This window comes from Lotus japonicus, chromosome 1, assembly GCF_012489685.1.
Source record: "Lotus japonicus ecotype B-129 chromosome 1, LjGifu_v1.2".
Taxonomy (NCBI): Eukaryota; Viridiplantae; Streptophyta; class Magnoliopsida; order Fabales; family Fabaceae; genus Lotus; species Lotus japonicus.
The window spans coordinates 121,745,759-121,767,726 of NC_080041.1; the positions used below are offsets into that span (position 1 = coordinate 121,745,759).

The 21,968-nt window shown below is 37.4% G+C and overlaps 4 protein-coding genes and 1 long non-coding RNA gene across 6 annotated transcripts; 3 read left to right on the forward strand and 2 right to left on the reverse strand.

Moving 5' to 3' along the window:
• Window positions 1-4: 4 nt before the first annotated feature.
• On the forward strand, window positions 5-3,119 carry LOC130730028 (cysteine proteinase inhibitor 12-like). Of its 2 annotated transcripts, XM_057581901.1 has the most exons (5): window positions 5-196; window positions 242-357; window positions 1,071-1,290; window positions 2,322-2,467; window positions 2,664-3,119. In XM_057581901.1, the coding sequence occupies exons 1-5, from the start codon at window positions 115-117 to the stop codon at window positions 2,799-2,801; spliced, it is 702 nt and encodes a 233-aa protein (XP_057437884.1). In that variant the 5' UTR covers window positions 5-114; the 3' UTR covers window positions 2,802-3,119. The 2 variants fall into 2 exon arrangements, with proteins under 2 accessions (XP_057437884.1, XP_057437883.1); XM_057581900.1 differs by having other exon boundaries at window positions 5-357.
• A 79-nt stretch (window positions 3,120-3,198) lies between these two features.
• On the reverse strand, window positions 3,199-8,773 carry LOC130730027 (cytochrome P450 98A2). Its single transcript, XM_057581899.1, has 3 exons — window positions 8,287-8,773; window positions 4,119-4,516; window positions 3,199-3,974 (listed from the first exon to the last, which is right to left on the reverse strand). Exons 1-3 carry the CDS (start codon window positions 8,771-8,773, stop codon window positions 3,330-3,332), a joined length of 1,530 nt encoding a protein of 509 aa, XP_057437882.1. The 3' UTR covers window positions 3,199-3,329.
• LOC130730029 (uncharacterized) lies at window positions 8,739-9,565 on the forward strand. Its single transcript, XM_057581902.1, has 2 exons — window positions 8,739-8,956; window positions 9,427-9,565. The coding sequence occupies exons 1-2, from the start codon at window positions 8,739-8,741 to the stop codon at window positions 9,533-9,535; spliced, it is 327 nt and encodes a 108-aa protein (XP_057437885.1). The 3' UTR covers window positions 9,536-9,565.
• Window positions 9,566-16,963: 7,398 nt separating this feature from the next.
• Window positions 16,964-21,744, reverse strand: LOC130730030 (70 kDa peptidyl-prolyl isomerase-like). Its single transcript, XM_057581903.1, has 12 exons — window positions 21,514-21,744; window positions 21,272-21,358; window positions 20,533-20,793; window positions 20,293-20,370; window positions 19,795-19,875; window positions 19,455-19,646; window positions 19,220-19,306; window positions 18,808-18,974; window positions 18,400-18,522; window positions 18,136-18,282; window positions 17,347-17,474; window positions 16,964-17,231 (listed from the first exon to the last, which is right to left on the reverse strand). The coding sequence occupies exons 1-12, from the start codon at window positions 21,668-21,670 to the stop codon at window positions 17,138-17,140; spliced, it is 1,602 nt and encodes a 533-aa protein (XP_057437886.1). The 5' UTR covers window positions 21,671-21,744; the 3' UTR covers window positions 16,964-17,137.
• On the forward strand, window positions 17,162-18,394 carry LOC130730031 (uncharacterized). The gene is made up of 2 exons (XR_009016208.1): window positions 17,162-17,417; window positions 18,077-18,394. It is a non-coding gene; the product is annotated as an uncharacterized LOC130730031 (long non-coding RNA).
• Window positions 21,745-21,968: the final 224 nt, after the last annotated feature.

Consider the following 21,968-nt stretch of genomic DNA (forward strand, 5'->3'; position numbering starts at 1 on the left):
AAACAAACAAACAAACAAACTAAACTAACATTCAAAGTCTCAATCGAACCCTGATAATCGTGTTTCATTGTTTCAGAATTTGAGATTGAGAGAGAGTGAGAACAAGACTTCCACATGACGAAGCTTCTCGTGTTCTTTGTTGCTTTTATGCTTCCACTTTCTGGGTTCTATGAGTTTGGTTTATGCACGCAGCAGGACAACAACAACAACAACAACAACAACAACAACAACAACAACAACAACAACAACAACAACAACATCATTACAATGAATCTGGGAGCACGCGATGCTACTCCTGACGGTGCTGCAATTGAAAACCTTGCTCGTTTCGCCGTTCATGAACATAACAAAAAAGAGGTATTTAAAAAAAAATCATTGATTTCATTGATCTATGTGCTCAAGATTGAATTTTGGCACTAGGGTTTGATTCGTTCGTTGATTAATTGAAATGGGTTTTATTTATTTAATTAAACACAGTTAAATTGGAAAATTTCCTCTTTTGTCGTATTACTTGACCTAATGTTTCATCATGCGGTTATTTAAAAAAAATTGTTGTTTTTAGCAGTGTTTGTGTATTTGCTTATGTAATCATGTTGTTGTATACTTGTTTCCCGGAAGTAAAAGGCGTTAAAGCCGTTATTAATCCTTTAAATTTTGTTTGGTGGGACATCATGGAACATCTGTAATTGCCAGGAATTGTTAAGAGCAGATTTGTATTGATTGAGAGTAGCCATGTTCCCCCTTTGGTCTGGTAATTATGTTAGATGCAAAGAACTAAAGATAGGTACAGAACCTTTTAGTTCACTTCATTGGGTCATGATTTCGTTTGTACAAGCATAATCATGAAAAAGTATTGATTTAGGGTTGGAGCAAGAATGCAGGACTAATCATGTATACATGCAATTGCATTATTATGTACTATAAATCCAGTTGTTGTTTATTTCTTGTTTCTAGCTAATTGACCTGTGATGGAATTCTCTTAACATTACTAGCCTGATAATGTTGGCCGCTCCTTTCATTTGCAAATTGTGAAAAGTTTAAGTACATTTATATATATTTCTTTTATGCAGAATGCCCTTCTTGAATTTGCAAGGGTATTGAAAACCAAGGAACAGGTGATAGCAGGTAAAATATATTATCTTACATTGGAAGCAATTGATGGCGGAAAGAAGAAGATTTATGAAGCCAAAATTTGGGTGAAGCCATGGATGAACTTCATACAATTGCAGGAATTCAAGCTTGCTCATGTCACCTCTCCCTTCAGGAGTTCAGATCTTGGCGTTAAGCAAGGTGAAGGGCTGCTTATATCCTCTCATGAATATCCAAGTAGAATGTTTCTTTCTTCACCCCTTTGCTGCACCATGTCTCCTCAATTCATGGTTGAACTTAGACGTATTTCTTTTAATTAGCACAAAAGTTATTTTTGGAGTCTATGCAAGTTGTAGATTTTTATTTCAGATGTTAGTGGTGTCAATAAGGTTTGTTACAACGTTTTATAGAATTACCATGGGGTAGAAGAACTGGACCGTATGGTGTCTTCTAATGGCTGTAGCAGCAGCAGTTGTGCATTTTGGCATTGTTTGTCCTTATAACAGTGAATAGATAATCAAAGCTTTAACATATATGCGAGGTGCATTACCAAGCGTGTAGATAAACTAAAACGATGTTGTTCTCTTAAGCATAAGTTTTGGGTTCGAGTCTCTATGAATGCAGCTGCATTAAATAGCTGGTAGGGAGATCTTTTCTGCCCTTAGATGTCCTACTCGGCTCGAACAAGATTGCCTCAGTGGAGGATGCCTATAGTTTAAACCAAAATAAAAATATGGCTGAAGGGGCATGTTATTATTAAAATTATTAGTTCTACTTGTTAATGTCCCCCATTGACTAGAGATACAACTAAAATAGTCATAGTGAACTTTTAGATTAATCTGACATGTGAACTTTTATCCTCTGGAATGGAAAAGAGACCTCTGCCACATATTAGACCATGAGCTTTGGGTTTGTGGCTGTTTATCCGTTCCTGGCTTCCTGCCCCTTTCATAGAAGGATTTTACCTTACGTCGCTATGGGAGTTATGCTTGATGGTGAAACTCTGTAACATGCTGAGGGGAGCAAACCCCATCACCCCTTTGAAACGCAGTTTGAAAAGTATATGCTGCACCCTCAAGCTTTTTTGTTTGTTTCTGTTCTTGCTTATATTGATTTTGGCACCACAATGGTGACTTCGAAAGTAGCCTCTTGTCCTTCTCCTTTATTTCTTTAATTATATTTTCTTTTTAAGTATAAATTGTTTCTAAGAAATAGTACTACTTTTAATTCAGAGGGACACATATTCGGATGGTATGAAGTGCCAATTCACAATTCTGAGGTCAAAGATGCTGCTAACTATGCTGTGAAGTCCATTGCGAAGAGGTCCAACTCTCTGTCTCCATACGAGCTTCGGGAGATTGTTCTGGCCAAGACCAAGGTAGGAACTAGGAAGTTCTATTGGTCAACTTCTACTAATGCATGCTTCTTTATATCAGCCTTTAATCTCCTATGGTTGTACACTCCTGCCCTTTAATTTCTTCATATGTTACTTCTCTTCCTTGCATAGGACATGTTATTATTACATTTTCACTTATTTAGATTTCTCAATTGACAAATGTTTGTAAAAAATGCAGAAAATTGAAGACTATGTCAAGTTTAACCTGCTTCTGAAGGTAAGCAGGGGAATCAAAGAAGAAATATTCAGGGTTGAAGTGAATAAGAAACTAGGGGGGAGGTTCTACGTGAGCTGGCTGCAACAAGACCACTCCTGAATTGATCAGCTATCCTTATATTAATTAATGCAAGTGGAGTGATGCTGCTGTTACCTAGTATATGAAAAGCTTTCATGAATGGGTTCTGTGTAATATTGTGCATAGTTTGTAAAGGGTAATACATTTAAGGACTATTATAGATACAATATATACACGCCTTTCATATCCCATCTGTAAATATTGCATATATCATTAGCTGTCTTATAAAATCATTCTGGTCTTGCTTCTACTACATCCTTTGTGTGAAAGTGTGTTTGTATACAAAGTTGAGTACAATGTGAATGGAGGTTCATCTCAAATCATAAGAGTTTTGTTCAATTTTTTTCATGTAGTGTATGCTAATGTCTGTACGCCATAAACAAACATAGCCTGGAATCAGAATGGGACAAGGCGAAACTTACTTTAAGTCTTCCTTAGTTCCTTAGATTGTGATTTCAATGATAGTTACATATAGTAATAGAAATAGTCTCACAAGGAAAAACTCTGAATGTAACAAAACAACAAAGTTGCATCAAGAGAAAAAAAAGATCAAATATCAGCGGGCACACGTTTGTACAAGTGTGAGGGAAGCCTAGGAGTGGCCACAGCCTGTACTGGGGTCCTCATGTAAGTAACCAAACCAGGGTTCTCAACCATGTCAATCTCCTCAGGCTTCACTCCTTCAGGTGGGGCCCAACAGAAATGGTGCAGGAGGTGACCCAACATGGATGTCACCAAGTTGATCCCAAGTTGTGCACCGGGGCAAACCCGCCGACCCGCTCCGAATGGCAGCAACCTAAAATCATGTCCCTTCATGTCTACATCCTCCTCGAGAAATCTCTCGGGTCGGAACTCCAACGGGTTCTTCCACACAGCTGGGTCACGGGCTACGGCCCACACGTTCACGTGTACATTAGACCCCTTTGGGATGTCATAGCCTCCAATTTTAACATTGGCATTGGAACGATGAGGGAGCATTAGTGGTGTTGGTGGGTGCAGCCTCATAGCTTCCTTGGCCACACATTGTAGATAAGGGAGGTTTGAGAAGTCAGTTTCTGTTAAGACCCTTTCAAACCCAATTACCCGGTCTAGCTCCTCTTGAGCTTTTTGCTGCACCCTTGGGTTTTTAATCAACTCAGCCATTGCCCACTCAACTGAGATTGCTGTTGTGTCCATCCCAGCCGTGATCATATCCTATCAAAGGAAATAAAATGTTAGTTTTTGTTTTTTTTTTAAAAGCAAATAAAATGTTATGTGATGTGTTTGGAAAGTGTATGGGATTTTACATTGAAGCTTAAAGTGATTCTATAGAAACTATTCATATAACTTCCTACTTACCCAAAGGAGACCAATGATCGTATCTTCACTGAGGTCATACTTGTCTTGCAATGTAAGCAGAGCATCTACAAAGTGTTGCTTGGCTCCACCAGATTTCTGGCGTGCCTGTGTGTGCTCTTCCATGATGGCTCTGGTGAGTCTGTCGCGGCGTGCTCCGTGCTTGGCAAAAGCCTCCTCTTCTAGGGGGAACATCCACCGCAGCCAAGGGATATGCTCTGCCATGGCAAGAGATGCTCCTAGCTTTAACCCATTTGCCACTATAGCCTTAAATTCCACTCCTTGTTCATCTATCACACCTTCTGAGTTCACAAATCTTTTCCCAAATGCTAGCCTTGTGATGTTGTTGAATGCCACTGTCCCCAAGTACTTCTTCACCAATAGACCTTTCCCCAAATTTTCTGCAAATAAAATACACAAATACACATTTGGTTAATAACTTACCATTCAAAATTCTTTATTTTCAAATTGAAGCATATACATTAGAAGGATAACAAAAAAAAAAAGGTTGTTTAGATAGATTTAAAGTTCCATCGATAGACCATAGTTTTGGAGCAGACACCCGACACCTGCCATTTGTGACATTTAAATCGCCATAAATTACAAACTGATACAAATTGTAGAGTTTATGTAAGGTAGGTCTGTGTAATGGTGTCGGGTGTCCGCACCAAAATCGTGATCTACTTTTTGATAGATTTAGAAAAGATTACATTGAAACCTCACAACTCTAGATCATCCATTCCATATAGCTAAAATAAATAGGTTGTGCTATTGATTTAACTTTACGTGTCAATTTAATGGAAATCAATCATTTATCACTTGAATTAGTTCTGAAGAAATATCTATGTGGCACTTCAGGGCAGAAAAATTAGGTAGAGTGTTGGTTTGTGATTTGAACAAAGGTGGTCCGGTTAGAAACCAGCAAACATTATTGGTTGCATTGTTCAGGGGAAAAGAAAGCAAGATAACAATGAAGTAGCTTCAACATATAATAAATAAGCCCAGCATCATAATCATATTGCAACCCACTATACCTAATCACATGATTAATTTTTATTAGGCAATGTTTTGAATAATCAAAAATAAAATTGTACTAATTGATCAATAATATTATTTAATTCTACTAAAACGAATTGAGTTAGTTATGCAATGCAACAAAAAAAAAAACGATTTGAGTTATTCGATTTTATTTATTATAAAAAAGCTTATTTTTTGCAATAAATTATACCAATATATTTTGGTGATCGTGAGTTGTGACTTGTGAGTTGTGACCTACCACATATAGTGATTTTCTTTTCTTCGCATTCAAACTTTGCCAACCAATGAACCAACAAACTGAGATTTTTTTTTCTGATGAAGGGATTTTTTGTTAAGAATTAGATGGCTCGCGTGTCAAAGTGGGACCATTCTAGTTGCGCTGTTGTTCATCCATATTCGACTAGCTTTTGACGTATGTAAATTAACACATTTTCTTTATATTGCTTTTTTTACACGATATTTTAATAAAAAAATGATTTTACATATGCTTTTGTGTCTTCTATTCAATTAAAAATTAGAGGCATGGAACGTCAAAATATCATTGTGTAAACTTTAAAATCCAAAATAAAATAAACGCAAATATTTTTCAATAGAAATGGACGTTTAGCCTAACATTCATGGTGCATCACATAATGCATATTACCCAAGTAAATATAGGTGACGTCCACATATTTACAAAATAAATGAAATCACGGATTTTTCTTATAAATGCAAAATCAGTTTAGAAATAAAATAGTTATTTATATATAGTATTTTTATAACGAATTTTTAAAATTTAGGGTTAACTATCAGATTGGTCCCTGTCTTTGTCTCGCCGTCTGAGGTAAGTCCCTCCCCGGAAAATTTATTACATTTGATCCTCATGTTTGAAAATTATTTGGAGCGGATCCTCGCCGGAGGAGCTCGGAGCTCCGGCGAGTGCTGATTTGGAACGCTGACTAGGACAAGTGAGGTGACATGGATTAAAAAAAAATTAAAAAATTACATATCAGATTAATTACCTAATTAATCAAAATTAGCCTAAATTAATTAACAAATCCAATCTAATTAACAAATCCAATCTAATTAACAACTCCTACTGTTAAAAAAAGAAAAAACAAATCCTAATTACCCAAAATCCCCCCAATTTACCCTAAAAATCCCAATCAATAACCCAGAAACACAAAACCCCATATCTTCTTCCTCCTCCATCCCCCAACTCATCTTCTTCTTCATCTTCTTCAGACTCAAGTTCATCGTGTTCTGTTACCAGAAAGAAAGGGGAGAAGAAGGAAAGAAATACCGCAAGGAGAAGAGGTTTGAGTTTGGTTCTGAAAATCTGGGATTGGATCTGCAATTTTGGGTTTGGATCTGAATTTATCAGAGAAGGAGAAGGAGAAGAAGGTGAGAGAGAGGAACAGAGAACGAGATTCCGGATTGAAGAAGATTAAGCAGAAATTTGGGTTGAAGCATAAATTTGGGATGAATAGAAGTTACTGAAGGTGGTGGGTGTGGATCTAGGGCTCGCAAAAAAGATTTTTGGCCACCACCACCACTCATGGCTTGGCCACCGCCACTTATTTTGAGGGCTGCCTCTGATTACCCATTTGAACAAGTATGATGATGGCTAGACTTGCATGTAGTGAATTCTCATTTTAACCAAATTCGATTAAATGAGAAATGGGTCTTTATCAGACCTGATAATACATAGAGGAATATTACTTGCCTTTGATGTTGAGCGTGCTGTTTGAATATTATTCCACATGGTATTTGGATTGCAGAGCGGCCCTTGCTTTTTGGAAGAGGTGAGGGTGGCTTGCGGGTGAGGAAGGGTTGCGGCTGGTGAGGGCATGGCCCAGTTGAAGAAGCAAGAACAAGGAACTGTCAAAGGAGGTCATGAGGAAGAAGATGATGGGATGGAGAAGATGAAGATGATGAACAAGGAGATGTTGATTTGAATTTTTCTGTGTTGATTTGAATTTTTGATTTTGCCGTGAAGGCTTGGATCCTCTGGGTTTGATTTTGATGAAGATGAAGATGATTTAGGGTTAATTTGGGGGAAATTGATTTTGTTAATTAATTTTTGGGTTAGTTTTGTTAATAAGTTTTATTTTTATTAATTGAAATAAAATTTCTGATGTGTATTTTATTTTATTTTTTTATTATTTTTTTAATTCCACATCATCTCATTAAATCCAGTCAACGTGTCATTTAAGCACTCGCCGGAGTTCTGCCCTCCGGCGAGGATCTGCTCCAAAAGTTTTTCAAAGACGAGGACTAAATGCAATAAATTTTTCGATGAGGGACTTACCTCAGACGGCGAGACAAAGACAGGGGCCAATATGATAGTTAACCCTAAAATTTATACGTGAATATCAAATATTTATAGTGTTACATACGATTATCTTTCTTTATTCAGAATATGAGGGATCACCTTCGTTTTATTTAAAAATACCCACCGACCCACAAACCTATATTGTTATTGCTTACAAACATGAAATAATGATGTGCCACCCAATTTTAGTTGTCTCCTCCGGAAAAAGCTTTATATATTCATTTGACTTGTGTACACTTGATTTACATAAATATTCAAAAAAAAATTATTCTTTTAAATTTAAATTAATTATAATGCGTGTGAAAAAATGGGGAAATAATTAAATATTTATTTAAAAATTCTTTACAAAATATTGTACAGTTCTATTTTTAAAGCCAAAAAGCAAATGCATATGCCCATTTAACTTAATTTGATATTCATGAAACATCAACAAAAAGTGGCCAATATATGCAGGAAGATTTAAAATTGAGGTGACCACCACCCACAAAAAGCCTAAGCCTACTTCAGTCGGCAACGCGCTACTTCAATCGGCAACGTAAATTAAGTGTGTGGGTAGAATAAAAATTCAATCCCACACAATACTTTGGGGGAGATGATGATAAATTTTAACCAAAACTTAATCTCGAATCCAGAATAGATGAAGTGGTTATAAAAAAGAAAAAAATGTAACCACTAATTTTATGAATTTCCACAAAGTATCGTGTCTATAATTGCGGTCCCATTAATACGCATTTGTTTCCTAATGTAATGTTGGGACATACATAACAACCACAATTGCAAAACATTAAATAAGCAGTAAAGAAACGAAGAGAAACATACCAGAATTGGTGCAGTCATGAAAAACGGACTCAACCATGGCGGTAACCTCATCTTCCCTGATAGGCCTCAACGCCTCAAGCCTCTTCGGTGAGAAAAGCTCCAGCGTGCACACCTTCCTCACCTTCACGTAGTGGGGGCCGTAATCAGCCCAGATGAGATCCTGCCCATCACGGCTAAACTTCGCGGCCGACCGACTCCTGTGCCGGTCGGCCAACTGCTGGTCCTTCTCCTTAAGAACCTCCTTGGCCAGCTCTGAATTCGACACGACCACGTTTAAGGTTGAGCCGAACCAGACTGATATGATTGGACCGTAGGACTGCGCCCACTCGGCGAAGCACCGGAACCGGACGGGCTTTATGTCGTAGAGGTTGCCGACCACGGGCCATGGTCTCGGCCCCGGTGGGAGCTTGAACTTTAGTCTCTGGTAGAGGGTGTAGGAGAGGAGGAGGGTGATGAGGGAGATGGGGATTGCTAGGAGGAGAGACATGGTGGCGGTGGTGGGTGGAGAATTTGGAGGTGAGAGAGGTGGTGGAGTTTCTAGGAAGGGGGTGGAACTTGGAAGCAAGTTGAAACTGATATATATGAAGGGAAGAAGAGAGGGAGTTGGTGAAAATTGGAAGTATTGTGTTCGTGTGTATAGTATCGTTTCCTACATGCTCATAACTCATAAGTATGTATTGTTGACTTTTGTGTTTGTATTTTGCTTATTTTTTACATTTTCTAATATACTTGAGTATAAATATGCTAGTACTTAACAACGTTTTGAGAGATTAGTTTCTCATTTAGCTGATGGAGCAAACTTCAGGAAGTTGAAGAAAAAAAAAATGAAATTGAGAATTTTAAAATTTCAATCATAACTTTATTGGTCTACTTAATTAAAATGGTTTTTTTTTTCTTGTGCGTTAAAAGTTTCTTTAATATGAGGCATTCATATTCAAGTAAGGAATATTCATATTTGTGAGGTGATAATTAAGTGTCAATTTTACATAGTTTCAATGAGAAATTTAGGTATTTATCCTTGTAAATTCATGAGAAATCTTGACTAAATCCAACATCTTTTATTTAGAACTTGTTGATAGATGAACTATAGGATAAAACGTGTTTAAGTTTAATTTTTATCTTAATTTGTGTTGAATGAAGAGGGCAAATTTTGGCAAGAAAATGGAAATTTGAGGATGCACAGGGGGCCAGCGGGTTGCAGAGTCCGCTCATCACCCAAGGCGGTGGCAATCATCTCCCTTTGAAGTAACTGGTCGCTCATCGGCAAAAAATGGGCGTTCAACGGCCAGACACGTGACAACACATTATAAAAGGCCATTTTCATATCAAAACAGGACACAACTTGGTTTTTAGAGAGAGAATTCGATAGAGAAGAGCAAGAAAAAAAACTTGATGATTCACGCGGGATTCCACGTGCCCCAAGAGCTTGGTAAGCTTCTATCGAGCTGGAGCTACGCCGAAGTCGGCACGGATCATCACTTCCATCCTAGTTCAACAAATTCTTTTCGAACATGAGATCTTATTTAAGGAGAATCAAACATCTATAATATTTAGTAAACAAATTTTGTATTGTGAATGTTGTAATAGATTATTGAGAAGGCTATACTGAGTCACTTAACCAAGTGATTGACTGTAGACTATAGTGCACTAAATATATTGTCAATGTAGTTACCAAAATGCCCATGTAATTTCTCAACTTCTTCATGCACATACCTTTTTTTACCATCTCTTCTATCAAACGCGGTTGGAAGGAATGGGGGAGGAGATAACATTGGCTAGTATACTTGAGTATAAATATGCTAGTACTTAACAACGTTTTGAGAGATTAGTTTCTCATTTACCGGATGGAGCAAACTTCAGGAAGTTGAAGAAAAAAAATGAAATTGAGAATTTTAAAATTTCAATCATAACTTTATTGGTCTACGTAATTAAAATGGGTTTTTTTTTTTCTTGTGTGTTAAAAGTTTCTTTAATATGAGGCATTCATATTCAAGTAAGGAATATTCATACTTGTGAGGTGATAAGTACCAATTTTACCTAGTTTTAATGAGAAATTTAGGCATTTATCCTTGTAAATTCATGAGAAATCTTGACCAAATCCAACTTCTTTTGTTTAGAACTTGTTGATAGATGAGCTATAGGATAAAAAGTGTTTAAGTTTAATTTTTATATTAATTTGTGTTGAAGGATTGAAGATTCAATGAAGAGGGCAAATTTTGGCAAGAAAATGGAAATTTGAGGATGCACAGGGGGCCAACGGGTTGCAGAGTCCGCTCATCACCCAAGGCGGTGGCAATCATCTCCCCCTTTGAAGTAACTGGTCGCTCATCGGCCAAAAATGGAGATGGAGAGAGATGAGTCGGCTAGAGAAACAAGTAGGTCTTTTAGTAATGGAGGATAGGAGACAGAATTACTTGAGTCGTGGTCTTGTTCAAGGGCTAATGTATGGGGCTTTCAAAGGGGGAAGTTGACCCAGTCTAAGCCCGACAAGCAATGCAAAGCTTTAGGAACCCAAATAGTGAAAGATCGAATTTTGAAAGCGAGACTTGAGAAGGAGGCTTTAGGAGAGAGTCCAATATACTGAAATCATCTAGGCTGACAAGGATCCATAAATGGAGGATGCTAAGGAAGAAGACGATAGTGAAGAGGAAAATACAAATTGAAGGAGAGAATGAAGGAAAAAGGAGAAAGAACTATAGAATAGAAGGAGCTACACTCGAATCATCATGGTCTTTCTGGTGAACTAGTGTTGATCGCATTGCACTATTTCTATGTTGGGTGAGCTTTGTTATCCCGTTGCGGCCTTTCACATCTATCACGTCTCATCTTGATTTGGATATACTTATATAGCTAGTCATGTTAGCTTCACAAGATAGATAGTAAGTTGATTTGCCGCCTATTAGTTAAGAAAATAGGTCTCACCCAAGTGGCAAGCCTTTATTCATCTGTACTAGCTCCCACACATGACATAATAAAAACGATTTCAGCAGCCCCTAGATAAGGTAGAATACATTAACACCTACAACTCTTTCCTCTGTCGGAGACTTCCACAAATGGAAATAAGCGACATCATCGTATGCTCGACATCGATTGCCCTAGTTTATATCCCAAAGTACTCTTTTTTTATCTGTCACTCCACTTACCAAAAACTATAAAGGCTTGATCTCATCCTGTTTCAAGACAACTATGAAAGAAACCGACCAAGTGCCTCATTTACATTGTCCAGCGACCATGAAAGTGGCGAAGATGGTGGTTAGGAGAGGATGAGTTTTATCGGGGGTAGGTTGAGAAAGTTGGGATTAGGGAGGGGAATGTCCTCACAGTGAAGGTGATTCATATACAGTCTGCAAGTGGTGGTTGCCGCAAAAGTTGGTGCATGATGATGTGTTACAACCAGTTTTGGTGGAGGAGGAGTAGAGATGACTATGTACAGTGCAATGGTCCAGAAAGTGACGAAGAACGATAGCGAAATAGTTAAGGTATTTTAGCATTACAATAACATATGAAATTTCAATTAATAATAAAGTGTTTTAAAAAATAAACAATAAAATGTTGGTGCAGTGATAGAGAAATTATATTTCTGCAATTTTACCAAAGAAATGATTGAAGTTTTGAACCCTTAAAATGAAAGTTTCATAGTTTCACGAAATATGAAGAGATCTTAAGGAAAGTACTAAAGTAAGGAAAATTCAATTCCATCAGGAGGTGGGGTTTGCCGTTCTCAACAATGTTACTTACACACTTTTTTTTGAGGCGAAAGGAGGTGAAATGATGAGAGAGATAGGAAGAAAAGAAAAAGTAAGAGAGAGAATGCATGAGATGTGATATATGATAAGATGAGAGAGATATCAACAAAATAGATATAAATGAAGTGTTTAAAAAATGAGGTGTGTACTGTATCTATCAATGTTGTAGCCGTTTAGTCGCTTTGACTTTAGCTTGAAACTGAATGTACGCTCATCTAAGCATATATGTACTTTAGTGTGTGTATTAATATTGTTATGATTATATATTATTTCCGATTTTTATTAACTTTCAATTTTAAAGAAAAAAATTGTTCTTATTTATTTGTTCACCCAACATTTTAAGATAGCGTCTCCGTATGATAGCTTAAGTGGTACGAGATGAGGGACATATGAGTTGGGTAGTGGGAGGTCCAGAGTCAATTCATGGTGGGTGCAATTTATCTTTCCGATGTAAAAAAAATATTTTAATATAACATTAATGATGTTTTTCCTTATAATGTCATTGTAGGAGTAATATATATTATAGGTTTAATTCCATTTTGGGCCCCTGATCTTTCAAAAATGAGCGATCCGGGCCCCCTGTGTTTAAACGTAGTGGTCATGCACCCTAACGTTTCAAAAAGGTGCGTTCCAGGTCCTTCTGTTAGTTCCGTTTGTTTGACCAAACGGAGCCAGTGACGTGGATTTTCTTTTTCATTTTAACATTAATTTTTGGCTTAATTCCACTTTGGGCCCCTGATCTTTCAAAAATGAGCGATCGGGGCCCCCCGTGTTTAAACGTAGCGGTCAGGCACCCAAACGTTTCAAAAAAGTGCGATCGGGGCCCTTCTGTTATGTTCCGTTAGTTTGACCAAACGGAGCAGTGATGTGGATTTTCTTTTTCATTTTAAGATTAAATTTCTCACCCAAAAATTCCCCCTAATTCACAAACACGCTTCCCCCCAATTTTTTACCCTAATTTCACCCTAATTTAGCAAGAGAAAGAGAAGAGGAGAAGAGGGTGAGTCGTCGGAAATCGCCTCCGGCGGCGGCGCACGGCGGTTCACGGCGGAGGTCGTCGGAATCGGAAATTTCTTTGTGGGTTTTGTTGCGGACGAGGAGAGGAGCACAGCGGTGGTGTTGGTTTGTCGAGATCGTGAGCGGTTCGCCGTAGATCGGACTTTGAAGGCGGCGGTCCTAGGTTTTCATGGTGGTGATGGCTTCCACGTGGTGGCCATGGTGGCTGCCCTTTAGGTTCGCGCGAGGATGAGGAGGAGGTGATGGTGTGACCGGCGGTGGCTCTCATGGAAGAAGAAGAAGAAGGAGGCGCGGTGATGGTGGTGTGGCCAGCGGCGGTGGCTCTCATGGAAGAAGAAGAAGGAGGCCCAGTGATGGTGGTGTGGCCAGCGGCGAGCTCGCGTGAGGAAGCTCGCGGTGGTGGTGGCTTGGCCGAAGAGCAGTGGCGGCGACCATGAAGAAGAAGATGAAGTGAGAAAAATGGAGAAGAATGGAGAAGAAAGTGAGAAAGGGAGAGATGTCGAGATTGAGAGAGAATTTGGGGGGGGGATTTCTGGGTAAAAAAATAATATTAAAATAAAAAAGAAAATCCACGTCACTAGTTCCGTTAGTCAAACTAACTACACTTAACAGAAGGGCTTGAAACGCACGTTTTTGAAACGTTGGGGTGCCTGACCGCTACGTTTAAACACGGGGGGCCCCGATCGCTCATTTTTAAAAGATCAGGGGCCCAAAGTGGAATTAAGCCTTAATTTTTTTACCCAAAAATTCCCCCCCCCCACCCAAATCAGAAACACGATTCTCCCCCAACCCAACCTTCTCCTCCCACTCTTTCCCTCTTCTCCCTCGCGACCCCTTAGGGTTCCCCACCGCCCAAACACTATCGCTGTTGCCAGATCTGAGTAACCTCTACAAAAAGCCCTCGAAGCAACATTAAGTATTTGGAGAAGAGATTGAGGTGACGAGATCGAAGTGTTTGGAGGCATGAAAGTTCAGATTTAAGAACGAAGCGGCGGGATCGAAGTGCTTGGGGCTTTGAGTCTCATGGAGGTTGGGGTTTGTTGGTTTGATTTCAGGTTCTCTTTCTCTGACTCGATCCCTCCTTCTCCTCCCTGTTGTTTTTCTGGCTCGGTGGAGAGGGTGAAGGGTGGCGATGGAGGTCGAGGAGGGTTTTGTGGTTTCTGATTGGGATTCAGAGGTGGTGGTGGTCGGGTCAGGAGAGAGCTTCCGGATCATCCGTGGGCGGAGGGGGATTTTGGTTGCTGGGGCATGGTTTGGCTGGGGGATACTGGTGAGTTCGGGGTCAGGGGAAATGATGGCGGTGGCGACAGTGACTGGTGAGGCGGCGGAGGAAGGAGGTTGAATCTGGGTTGGGGTTTAGGGATTGGTGTTCACCAGCCTCCTACCTTCGACAACTTGAACACCCCATTCCTCCCTGTTTCACATTCTATTATGAATCTTCTTAATTTCCTGAGTTTTTGTTTTTGTGCTTGAGTGTGGATGAAGGTTGAGTTGGGGTTGAAGCCGCACCAAGAATGCACCAAGAATATCCTCTCAATCTCTCTTCTCTTGCTAAATTAGGATGAAATTAGGGTAAAAAAATTGGGGGGAACCGTGTTTGTGAATTGGGGGGGGGGGGATTTTTGGGTAAAAAATTAATGTTAAAATGAAAAAGAAAATCCACGTCACTGGCTCCGTTTGGTCAAACAAACGGCACTAACAGTAGGACCTGGAACGCACCTTTTTGAAATGTTAGGGTGCCTGACCGCTACACTTAAACACAGGGGGCCCGGATCGCTCATTTTTGAAAGATCATGGGCCCAAAATGGAATTAAGCCTATATTATATAATGAAAGACAAAACACACTCTAGAGGGTAAAATAGAAAAATAAATAATATTTTTAAAAAAATTAACAAAATTAATTGCACTTCTTAATATATGCGTTTCTTCGCTCTCCATACCGTTAAATAGAAATGAGGTAATATTTGCTTTTAAACATTTTAAAAAATTGTAATTAAAAAGATAACTAAATTCAACACATTTAATTTAATTTGTAGATAGTTAAACTCTTAAAACATCTATTAATAGTTCGTCTCCGAGGGTTAGCTCAAGTGGTAAGAGCTAGGGAACATAAGGGTGGGGAGAGGAAGGTCTAGAGTTTGAATCCTAGAAGGGAACCTTGAAGGAATTTTCTAATTTACTAACAACTAACTACTAACATTTGTCTATAAAAAAATCTAGTTAATAGTTTGATATTTGGGTTAGTGTGTATGAAAAATGATTTGTTGGGATATATCTACTCACTTAAATGTGGTGATACCGGAAACAAAAATAATAACTAAAAACGATTTAACTTTGTAATTTGAAGAATAATTAAATTTACGCATTAGAAAAATTTGTTGCAAAAGGATGGGTGAATAATGTGATGATAAATATGAAGATTGGTTTAATGGGACAGTTGAGTTCACAAAGTGACGTCGAGAAAGAGCAGTTTGCATTGAATTATTGTGGCTACTTTGTTTAGGATTTGGTGGTGGTGGATGCAGTTTGGATGGTGAAAGAATCAAAAGTTGGTGTGACGAGTGAGGATTTAGACCTTCCTCATCTGTTGTAGACCACATAAACTTAATTGCTAGTGGAAAATTTCAAACTGTGGAGATTTAAATTATGATTTCAGGGTTGGTAAGAAGACATGCTGAAGTTGCTGCTTTTTAAATCAATGGATTGGGGGAATAATGATGATGACAGGTGAAACAGTAAAAATTGCATAGATGAAACTGTATCTAATTTGTTCTATATTTTTAGTAGTACTAGCTACTTGATATTAATAAGATATACTGTAATAATTTATTAAATTTGAAGTTTAGTGTGATAAAGGAGAACCTCAATCTAGTTTTTTCCTTAAACAGTGTTCGGTGTGGCCTAACAAAGTTAGAGTGGCAAGGACCCACACGTAGTTGATGGGTGGGTTGGTGAGATAGTGAAGTATTGGAAATTAGAATGAATGATGATTTTTTGGATAAATGGAGATGGCACATTATAGAAGGTGGAAGATTTGCAGAAATAATATATGAGGAAAATATTTTTCAGCAGAGGTTTGAACCACTCATATCCATTCCAAATAGTGACATTGGAGTTGGTGGTTTCGTACAGGTTCAGAACTTGAAATTCAATTCACATCACAATGATCAAATTCTTTATCTTTTTATATAAAATTCAAGTTAGGTGGCTAGATGTGATTGATAAAGGCATGGTTCACACTGAAAAGGACGTCGTATTATATGTAATGAGGATTTTTGCTCCTATTACTTTTCATAATTCTTGTTTATATTTATATATTGATAATACAAATATACTGTAATAGTTTTTTAATAAATTGTATTTCCAAACTTAAAACATACATATGATGTAATATTTTTGTATTGGAACGGTTCAGATCGGCCAAAATGACCGACATGTTTAATAACATTTTAGTCGGCTCAAAGATTTCACAATTATGTGAGCATCATAAATGAGGATGAAGTGTCCTAATTGAGGAATATCTCGTCCCAGCTAAGGCCAATCAACTTAACACCTATTCGCTTACTAACAATCATGCAAGACTGCCCAAGGGTGAGCACGACCTTAGAAGGCCTTCTACAAGACTTCCATGTTCGCTTGATGTATTCAAACGACGGCTAGGTTTAAAACCTTCCATTTCTTGTAGTGTTTGAGTTTGGCTTCCGACGACATCGTTTACTCATGAAAAAAAATAGACCGTATTGATTTTTAAATATGTATTTTCTAACTTAAAACACAATCAGGATGTAATATTTTTGGTATACAAATAATACTACCTATATAGGGAAAAAAAAACCTTGGTACACTATACAAATGTAAACATATTGAAATAAGATTAAGCTATAAATAGTTTAGTGTAGAACAGGCTTCTGGATAGTGCTTAATTTCATTGTTTCATCTATAAATATGCAATAGTAACTTTCTGGAGTCAATTTACAGAAGTAACTTCCGTCACAAGGAACAGTAATCATTATATAATTTTCTATGATGCAGAGATTTTTATGCTAAAAAAAGAAATTTGGAACACAAATCACTTTCAGAACTAAGCTCATCCTTGAAAGCATTTGCTAAATATGTCAGCCTCACATCTGGTGTATTCCTTTTGCTTAAGTTTCAGCTCTTTGTACTCAAGTTTAAGGTCTCTGATATGAGCCAAGCAAAAAAATAATCACCCATTGTTGAAATTAAATAGAAAATAAAAGTTGTCAAGAGCAGCAGTTAATAAGTTAGTTTGAAAATGACAAGACTGGTAGGTACCTGCTATTTGGATCAAGAATCAGAGCTCTTTTAATGTCAGCCTCAGCTTTCTTTAAGTCTGATGTCTTCAGGTATGCTTGGCATCTTCTGTAAAGAGCCTTCACATTTAAAGGGTCTTGTTCTAACACCTGAATATTTTCATGGACAGGTTCATTTTAAAACATTCAACTTATTGTCAATTATTGCAAAGTTAATGTCTTCCATGCATTCATGTCATGTGTACAATCTAGTTTCAATAGCTTTAAGAGAAAACTTCTTCCTTCTACTTTCCACTTTCCTTATACTCCCACTTTTGTGCATTGTGGACACTATATAGGCTTTGGATATGTTTGGATCAACTTATTTTCCCCAGAAACAATTGCATCACTCACAAGCTATTCACAGAAATTCTCCTCAAAACTAAGTTTGCCTTTTAAGGCGAGCAACAATCAATTGTTTTGATGTACATAGCTTCAGACCTACACAAAATATCAGGTGCCTTTGTGCATCGAGGAGAATCAGTTTTGAGGTGCTTTCGTGCATTTTACAATCAATTGATTGTTGCTTCAATTCACAAAACTTCAAACCTACTACTCACATAAGGATTTCTAAACATGCACTTTATTTACTCTTGAACAACTATAATCAATTGTTTTGATGCCTCATCAGGGTGAGATAGGACTCTGGAAGAGAGTTCACCTATCTCTTCATAATCCAAGAGCATGCATTAATTCATATTTACTTGTCACAGAGGATGAAGAGAGACAAAAGGACAAAGAGAAAAATACTCAACATAGCCTAAGAGGATACCTTTGAGCATAGTCTGGAAGCTTCAGTGTACTCCCCCAGTTTAAGTTTACAGGCAGCTTTGTTCAAATTGCAGGATAATCGTAACGAATTAGCATGACGCTTCTCATCTTCATTGAATGAGTGATCAAACTCAATGTATTTTACAGCCTATAACATCAATGATGACTGTTCTGTTAGAACCCTTGTTAAGTGGCACTGAGATCCTTTTATGCAAGATTTATCAAGGCTCATCATACATTAGCTTGTAAATTGTAAGTTACTCGCCTTGTCATATTTATGGTATGCGCGCCTGAAATTTTCAGCTTTGAACAACAAATTTCCATCATGCTTCTTCCTCTCACAAGCTTCTATTTTCTCTTGAGTGTCCAATTTCCAAAATGGCTTTTCCTGTTCACATCAGAGTCATCTCAGAACAATATAACATTACAAGTTTGTATAAATAGTGGAGCTTGTTTCTCCTTTCAGGTCATGAAATAAAAAAACAATACATAAGTTATTTTCATCTATGCCCTCTTAGTTAGTTGATAGATTCAGGAAAAAATGTATAGATGGGCAAAAAGAGATTGTGAAAATTGACTAGAAGAAGAAAAGGAGAATATATTATGTTGATGTTTTGAATTCATTGATGATACCTTGAACAATTGTATGCTTAGAAAGATAGGAGAAACTAACCTTAATGAAATCTACCAATTCGACTTCGTAATAAAGGACTTTATTATTGGCTGTGTTTCCATGTAAATTATTATGGTCACACAAATATTCAGCACTGATTGTTACCAGAGCCAGTTCTGCTTTCTTCATTGTCATTATTGCTCTTTCTAGACCCTCATGTACCTGGTCTGGAAATGCATAGAACAAAAGAGTACAAAGATTTAAAAAGAAAAAAGAAAAGCAGACACAGGAATTACTAAGTCATGTTTGGAAACTCTTGTACAATTGATTCTGAAACCATAATCAATTCTGAAGAGAAACTTTTGTAAGTAGCTTCTGCATATTAGAATGGATTATGGTGAAAGAGAAGTTGATCCAAACATGCTATAACAATGTGCATGTCCAGTGTCCATGTATAACAGCAGCATAATACCTTCTTGAGTTGTGAATTCAAAAGGTTCTTCCTTTGACCCTTTTCTCTCAATAACTGTACCATCTTCTTGTTTGCACAAATATATCACTGCAGAAAATCAAAACATTAGTTATGAACCTTAGTGTGCATATGGTTTATTTTATTTCAAATTTTCAGCTGATATATTTTAGTTTGAAATTGCTTAGACAACACCATAATTTTGGGGTCATTTCCTCTTACCAAGATCATATTTTACCTTTCACTTGGGATCCTTCGTTTGGACGATCAAACCCCTCACCGGCTTTCTTAATTTTTTTCAGTATCTTCTTATCTCCCGAGATATCAGTAACAATGTTCCATGATACCAGCTCAAGTTTGATGGTAGTGAACATAAAATCTAGTAAACCATCAACCTCATTGGTTCTATTTGAATTTTGATTGAGCCCATCTGCAAAGTTATGTCCTGATATTACTAAGTTTTTTCAGTGAATGATAAAAAAATACAACAGCAACAAAATGGATTCCTAAAACCAAAGTTATGGCAATACATGCATATACTTAGTCAGGAAAAAAAGAGTGACTTCTAATAAACTTACATAAGAATTTGATAGTTAGCTCTGCAATCTCGCCCTTTCGCATTGTCTTTACTGCTATACTCATTGCAGGACAGAGATAGCCTGATCCAAACAGATATATTGAACAATGCATTCCACAGATGAATCAATTTTCTGAATTTTCTAAACATCTAGTAAAATTTCTGAGAAGTTTACTATAGTATGTATACTGAAAGTAGGTTGAACACATTGATTTGGGGATCCTATTCACGCATTCAAGTATTCTGAGCCGTGCAATCAAGATTGGAAGGTTCACATTCCGGGTTATAATTCCAAATTAAAATGTGAATCATCTAACTAAGGTCAGACAACTTAAAATGTTTGACAGCGTGAATGTGTGATTCCTATGAAAGGAATTCAAATCCCTGCCTTGGTAGAAGATCAGGGTAAGATGATATTCTTTCCCATAATTCCAGCTGAAAAATTCAGCTATCATATTCATATACGTAGCCAAAACATGTAGTGAATACCTGAACTTACCATCACTTACATTAAACTCCACCCCTTTATCAGGCTCAGAGACAAGCATCCCATCCTTTCGTCTTGCTTCATATTTCACTGTAAATAAGCAAGTTATGTACAAGATTAGTTATATGTAGCCTTCCAAGTACTAAGTAGCCAGGTTTTGTTTATAGCATGTTTAAATTACAATAAGTTCATCCAACCATAAGAGTCAATGATAATATTAACATAAAAATTTATTATAATTATGATTGTTACCTAGGACCTCATCAGCATCTTTGGGAGCAGCCCATCCTTCTCCCTCCCTAATCACCTTTTTCATGATTCCTCCGTCTCCGGTCAAGTCCCTGATGGTGCTCCAAGACAGCATTTCAATGTCATAAATAAGAGTTGCATTGGGAGGGATCAATGGTGGAGAACCTGCTCCCCCATATGCCAAATTGGGTGGCATTTTGAAGATTGCTCTCTCCCCTTTCTTCATGGTGGCAACTCCTTCATCCCAACCTTTGATAACCTCACCTGGAAGCAAATCAAATACATTGACCCAATTAAACAGTTACAGCCAAACCAAAGAATTTGATTTCCCTTCATTATTATCCATTTATCCCCAATGTGTACTCTTCTAGTTTTTTCTTCTTCATGTTTTAGCAAAAAAACATCCACATCATGATGGCTTAACTCTCCCAACCGGAGTATTTTTCCATTTACTGAAACGCGAGATATTGCTTAAGAGAATTAGACATGTAACACCTGAACCAACCACTCTAGTAGATAATGTAGTGATGTTTTTGACTAGGAATTCATGCAATAAATAAAAGAATAATGATACTCAGACATACAAATAGTGCAGACATCTAACGGACACCACTCTATCTCCCTTTCTATCATATCACATACATTACTTCTCTCTTCTCTTCTTTTCTCACTTTGAGTGTCTGTTGGATGTTTGCACTATACACATGTCTACAAATCATTTTCCTAAATAAAAAGTGCTTACATTGGCCTAATTTGAAACGAAATGACGACCCTTTATCATAACTGGAATCAAGAAGTGCTCCGTTTTCAACTTGTCCTCTGAAATGAACTGAAAGGTAAACAAAAGAGTTGAGTTACCATGAACCTATTTCAATTATGGGCTTATGGCATAGACATCATGATTCATGAGTTACAAGCTAAAACGGTAGAAAGAGAAAAGAAAGAGTCGGAGGGTTGTATTATTGACATGGTTTTCTAAACTACCTTCCACTTCGTCTCCGGAGAACGGAGTTTGCCAAGTGACTCCATTTCTGAGAATCCGTTTTGTTAGACCTTCATTTCCAATTTCCTTCAGAGGGAATTCTAAGTCTTCAGTTTTCTGTTCATTTTGCAGTGAGTGGCTTAGCTGAGAGGATGCCATTGAAAATCAGATAAAGAGGAAAAAGGAAGAGCTTCAAGTTGCTGGCAAAGGATAAGCCGTTATCGGTTTCCCTCCTTTTGGAGCTTTCGGTTGAGAGATATTTCTTCATTATCATTATTATTAATTAATAGGTATATGGAATTAATTTAGTTTAGCCATTAAAGTTATATATAAGTCAAATGATTTATTTACGCCTATGATTTGGTTTCTAAATTTCTAAAATTTATATTATTCTTTTTAAGTTAATATTTACATCTCTTTTCTTAATATAGTTCTTTCGTAAACCGAGAATAAACTG

What these genes read in the sequence shown, in the direction of transcription:
- LOC130730028 (XM_057581900.1), top strand. Translation starts at nt 115, where the DNA reads ATGACGAAGCTTCTCGTGTTCTTTGTTGCTTTTATGCTTCCACTTTCT. An exon ending in ATGAACATAACAAAAAAGAG is followed by an intron (nt 358 to 1,070) that starts GTATTTAAAAAA and finishes TCTTTTATGCAG; the next exon opens with AATGCCCTTCTTGAATTTGC. An exon ending in AGATCTTGGCGTTAAGCAAG is followed by an intron (nt 1,291 to 2,321) that starts GTGAAGGGCTGC and finishes CTTTTAATTCAG; the next exon opens with AGGGACACATATTCGGATGG.
- LOC130730029 (XM_057581902.1), top strand. Translation starts at nt 8,739, where the DNA reads ATGAGGGAGATGGGGATTGCTAGGAGGAGAGACATGGTGGCGGTGGTG. An exon ending in TACATGCTCATAACTCATAA is followed by an intron (nt 8,957 to 9,426) that starts GTATGTATTGTT and finishes TGTTGAATGAAG; the next exon opens with AGGGCAAATTTTGGCAAGAA.
- LOC130730027 (XM_057581899.1), bottom strand. Translation starts at nt 8,773, where the DNA reads ATGTCTCTCCTCCTAGCAATCCCCATCTCCCTCATCACCCTCCTCCTC. An exon ending in TCATGACTGCACCAATTCTG is followed by an intron (nt 4,517 to 8,286) that starts GTATGTTTCTCT and finishes TTTTATTTGCAG; the next exon opens with AAAATTTGGGGAAAGGTCTA. An exon ending in CGATCATTGGTCTCCTTTGG is followed by an intron (nt 3,975 to 4,118) that starts GTAAGTAGGAAG and finishes TTCCTTTGATAG; the next exon opens with GATATGATCACGGCTGGGAT.
- LOC130730030 (XM_057581903.1), bottom strand. Translation starts at nt 21,670, where the DNA reads ATGGCATCCTCTCAGCTAAGCCACTCACTGCAAAATGAACAGAAAACT. An exon ending in GCTAACTATCAAATTCTTAT is followed by an intron (nt 19,647 to 19,794) that starts GTAAGTTTATTA and finishes ATAACTTTGCAG; the next exon opens with ATGGGCTCAATCAAAATTCA. An exon ending in AATTGGTAGATTTCATTAAG is followed by an intron (nt 18,523 to 18,807) that starts GTTAGTTTCTCC and finishes TGATGTGAACAG; the next exon opens with GAAAAGCCATTTTGGAAATT.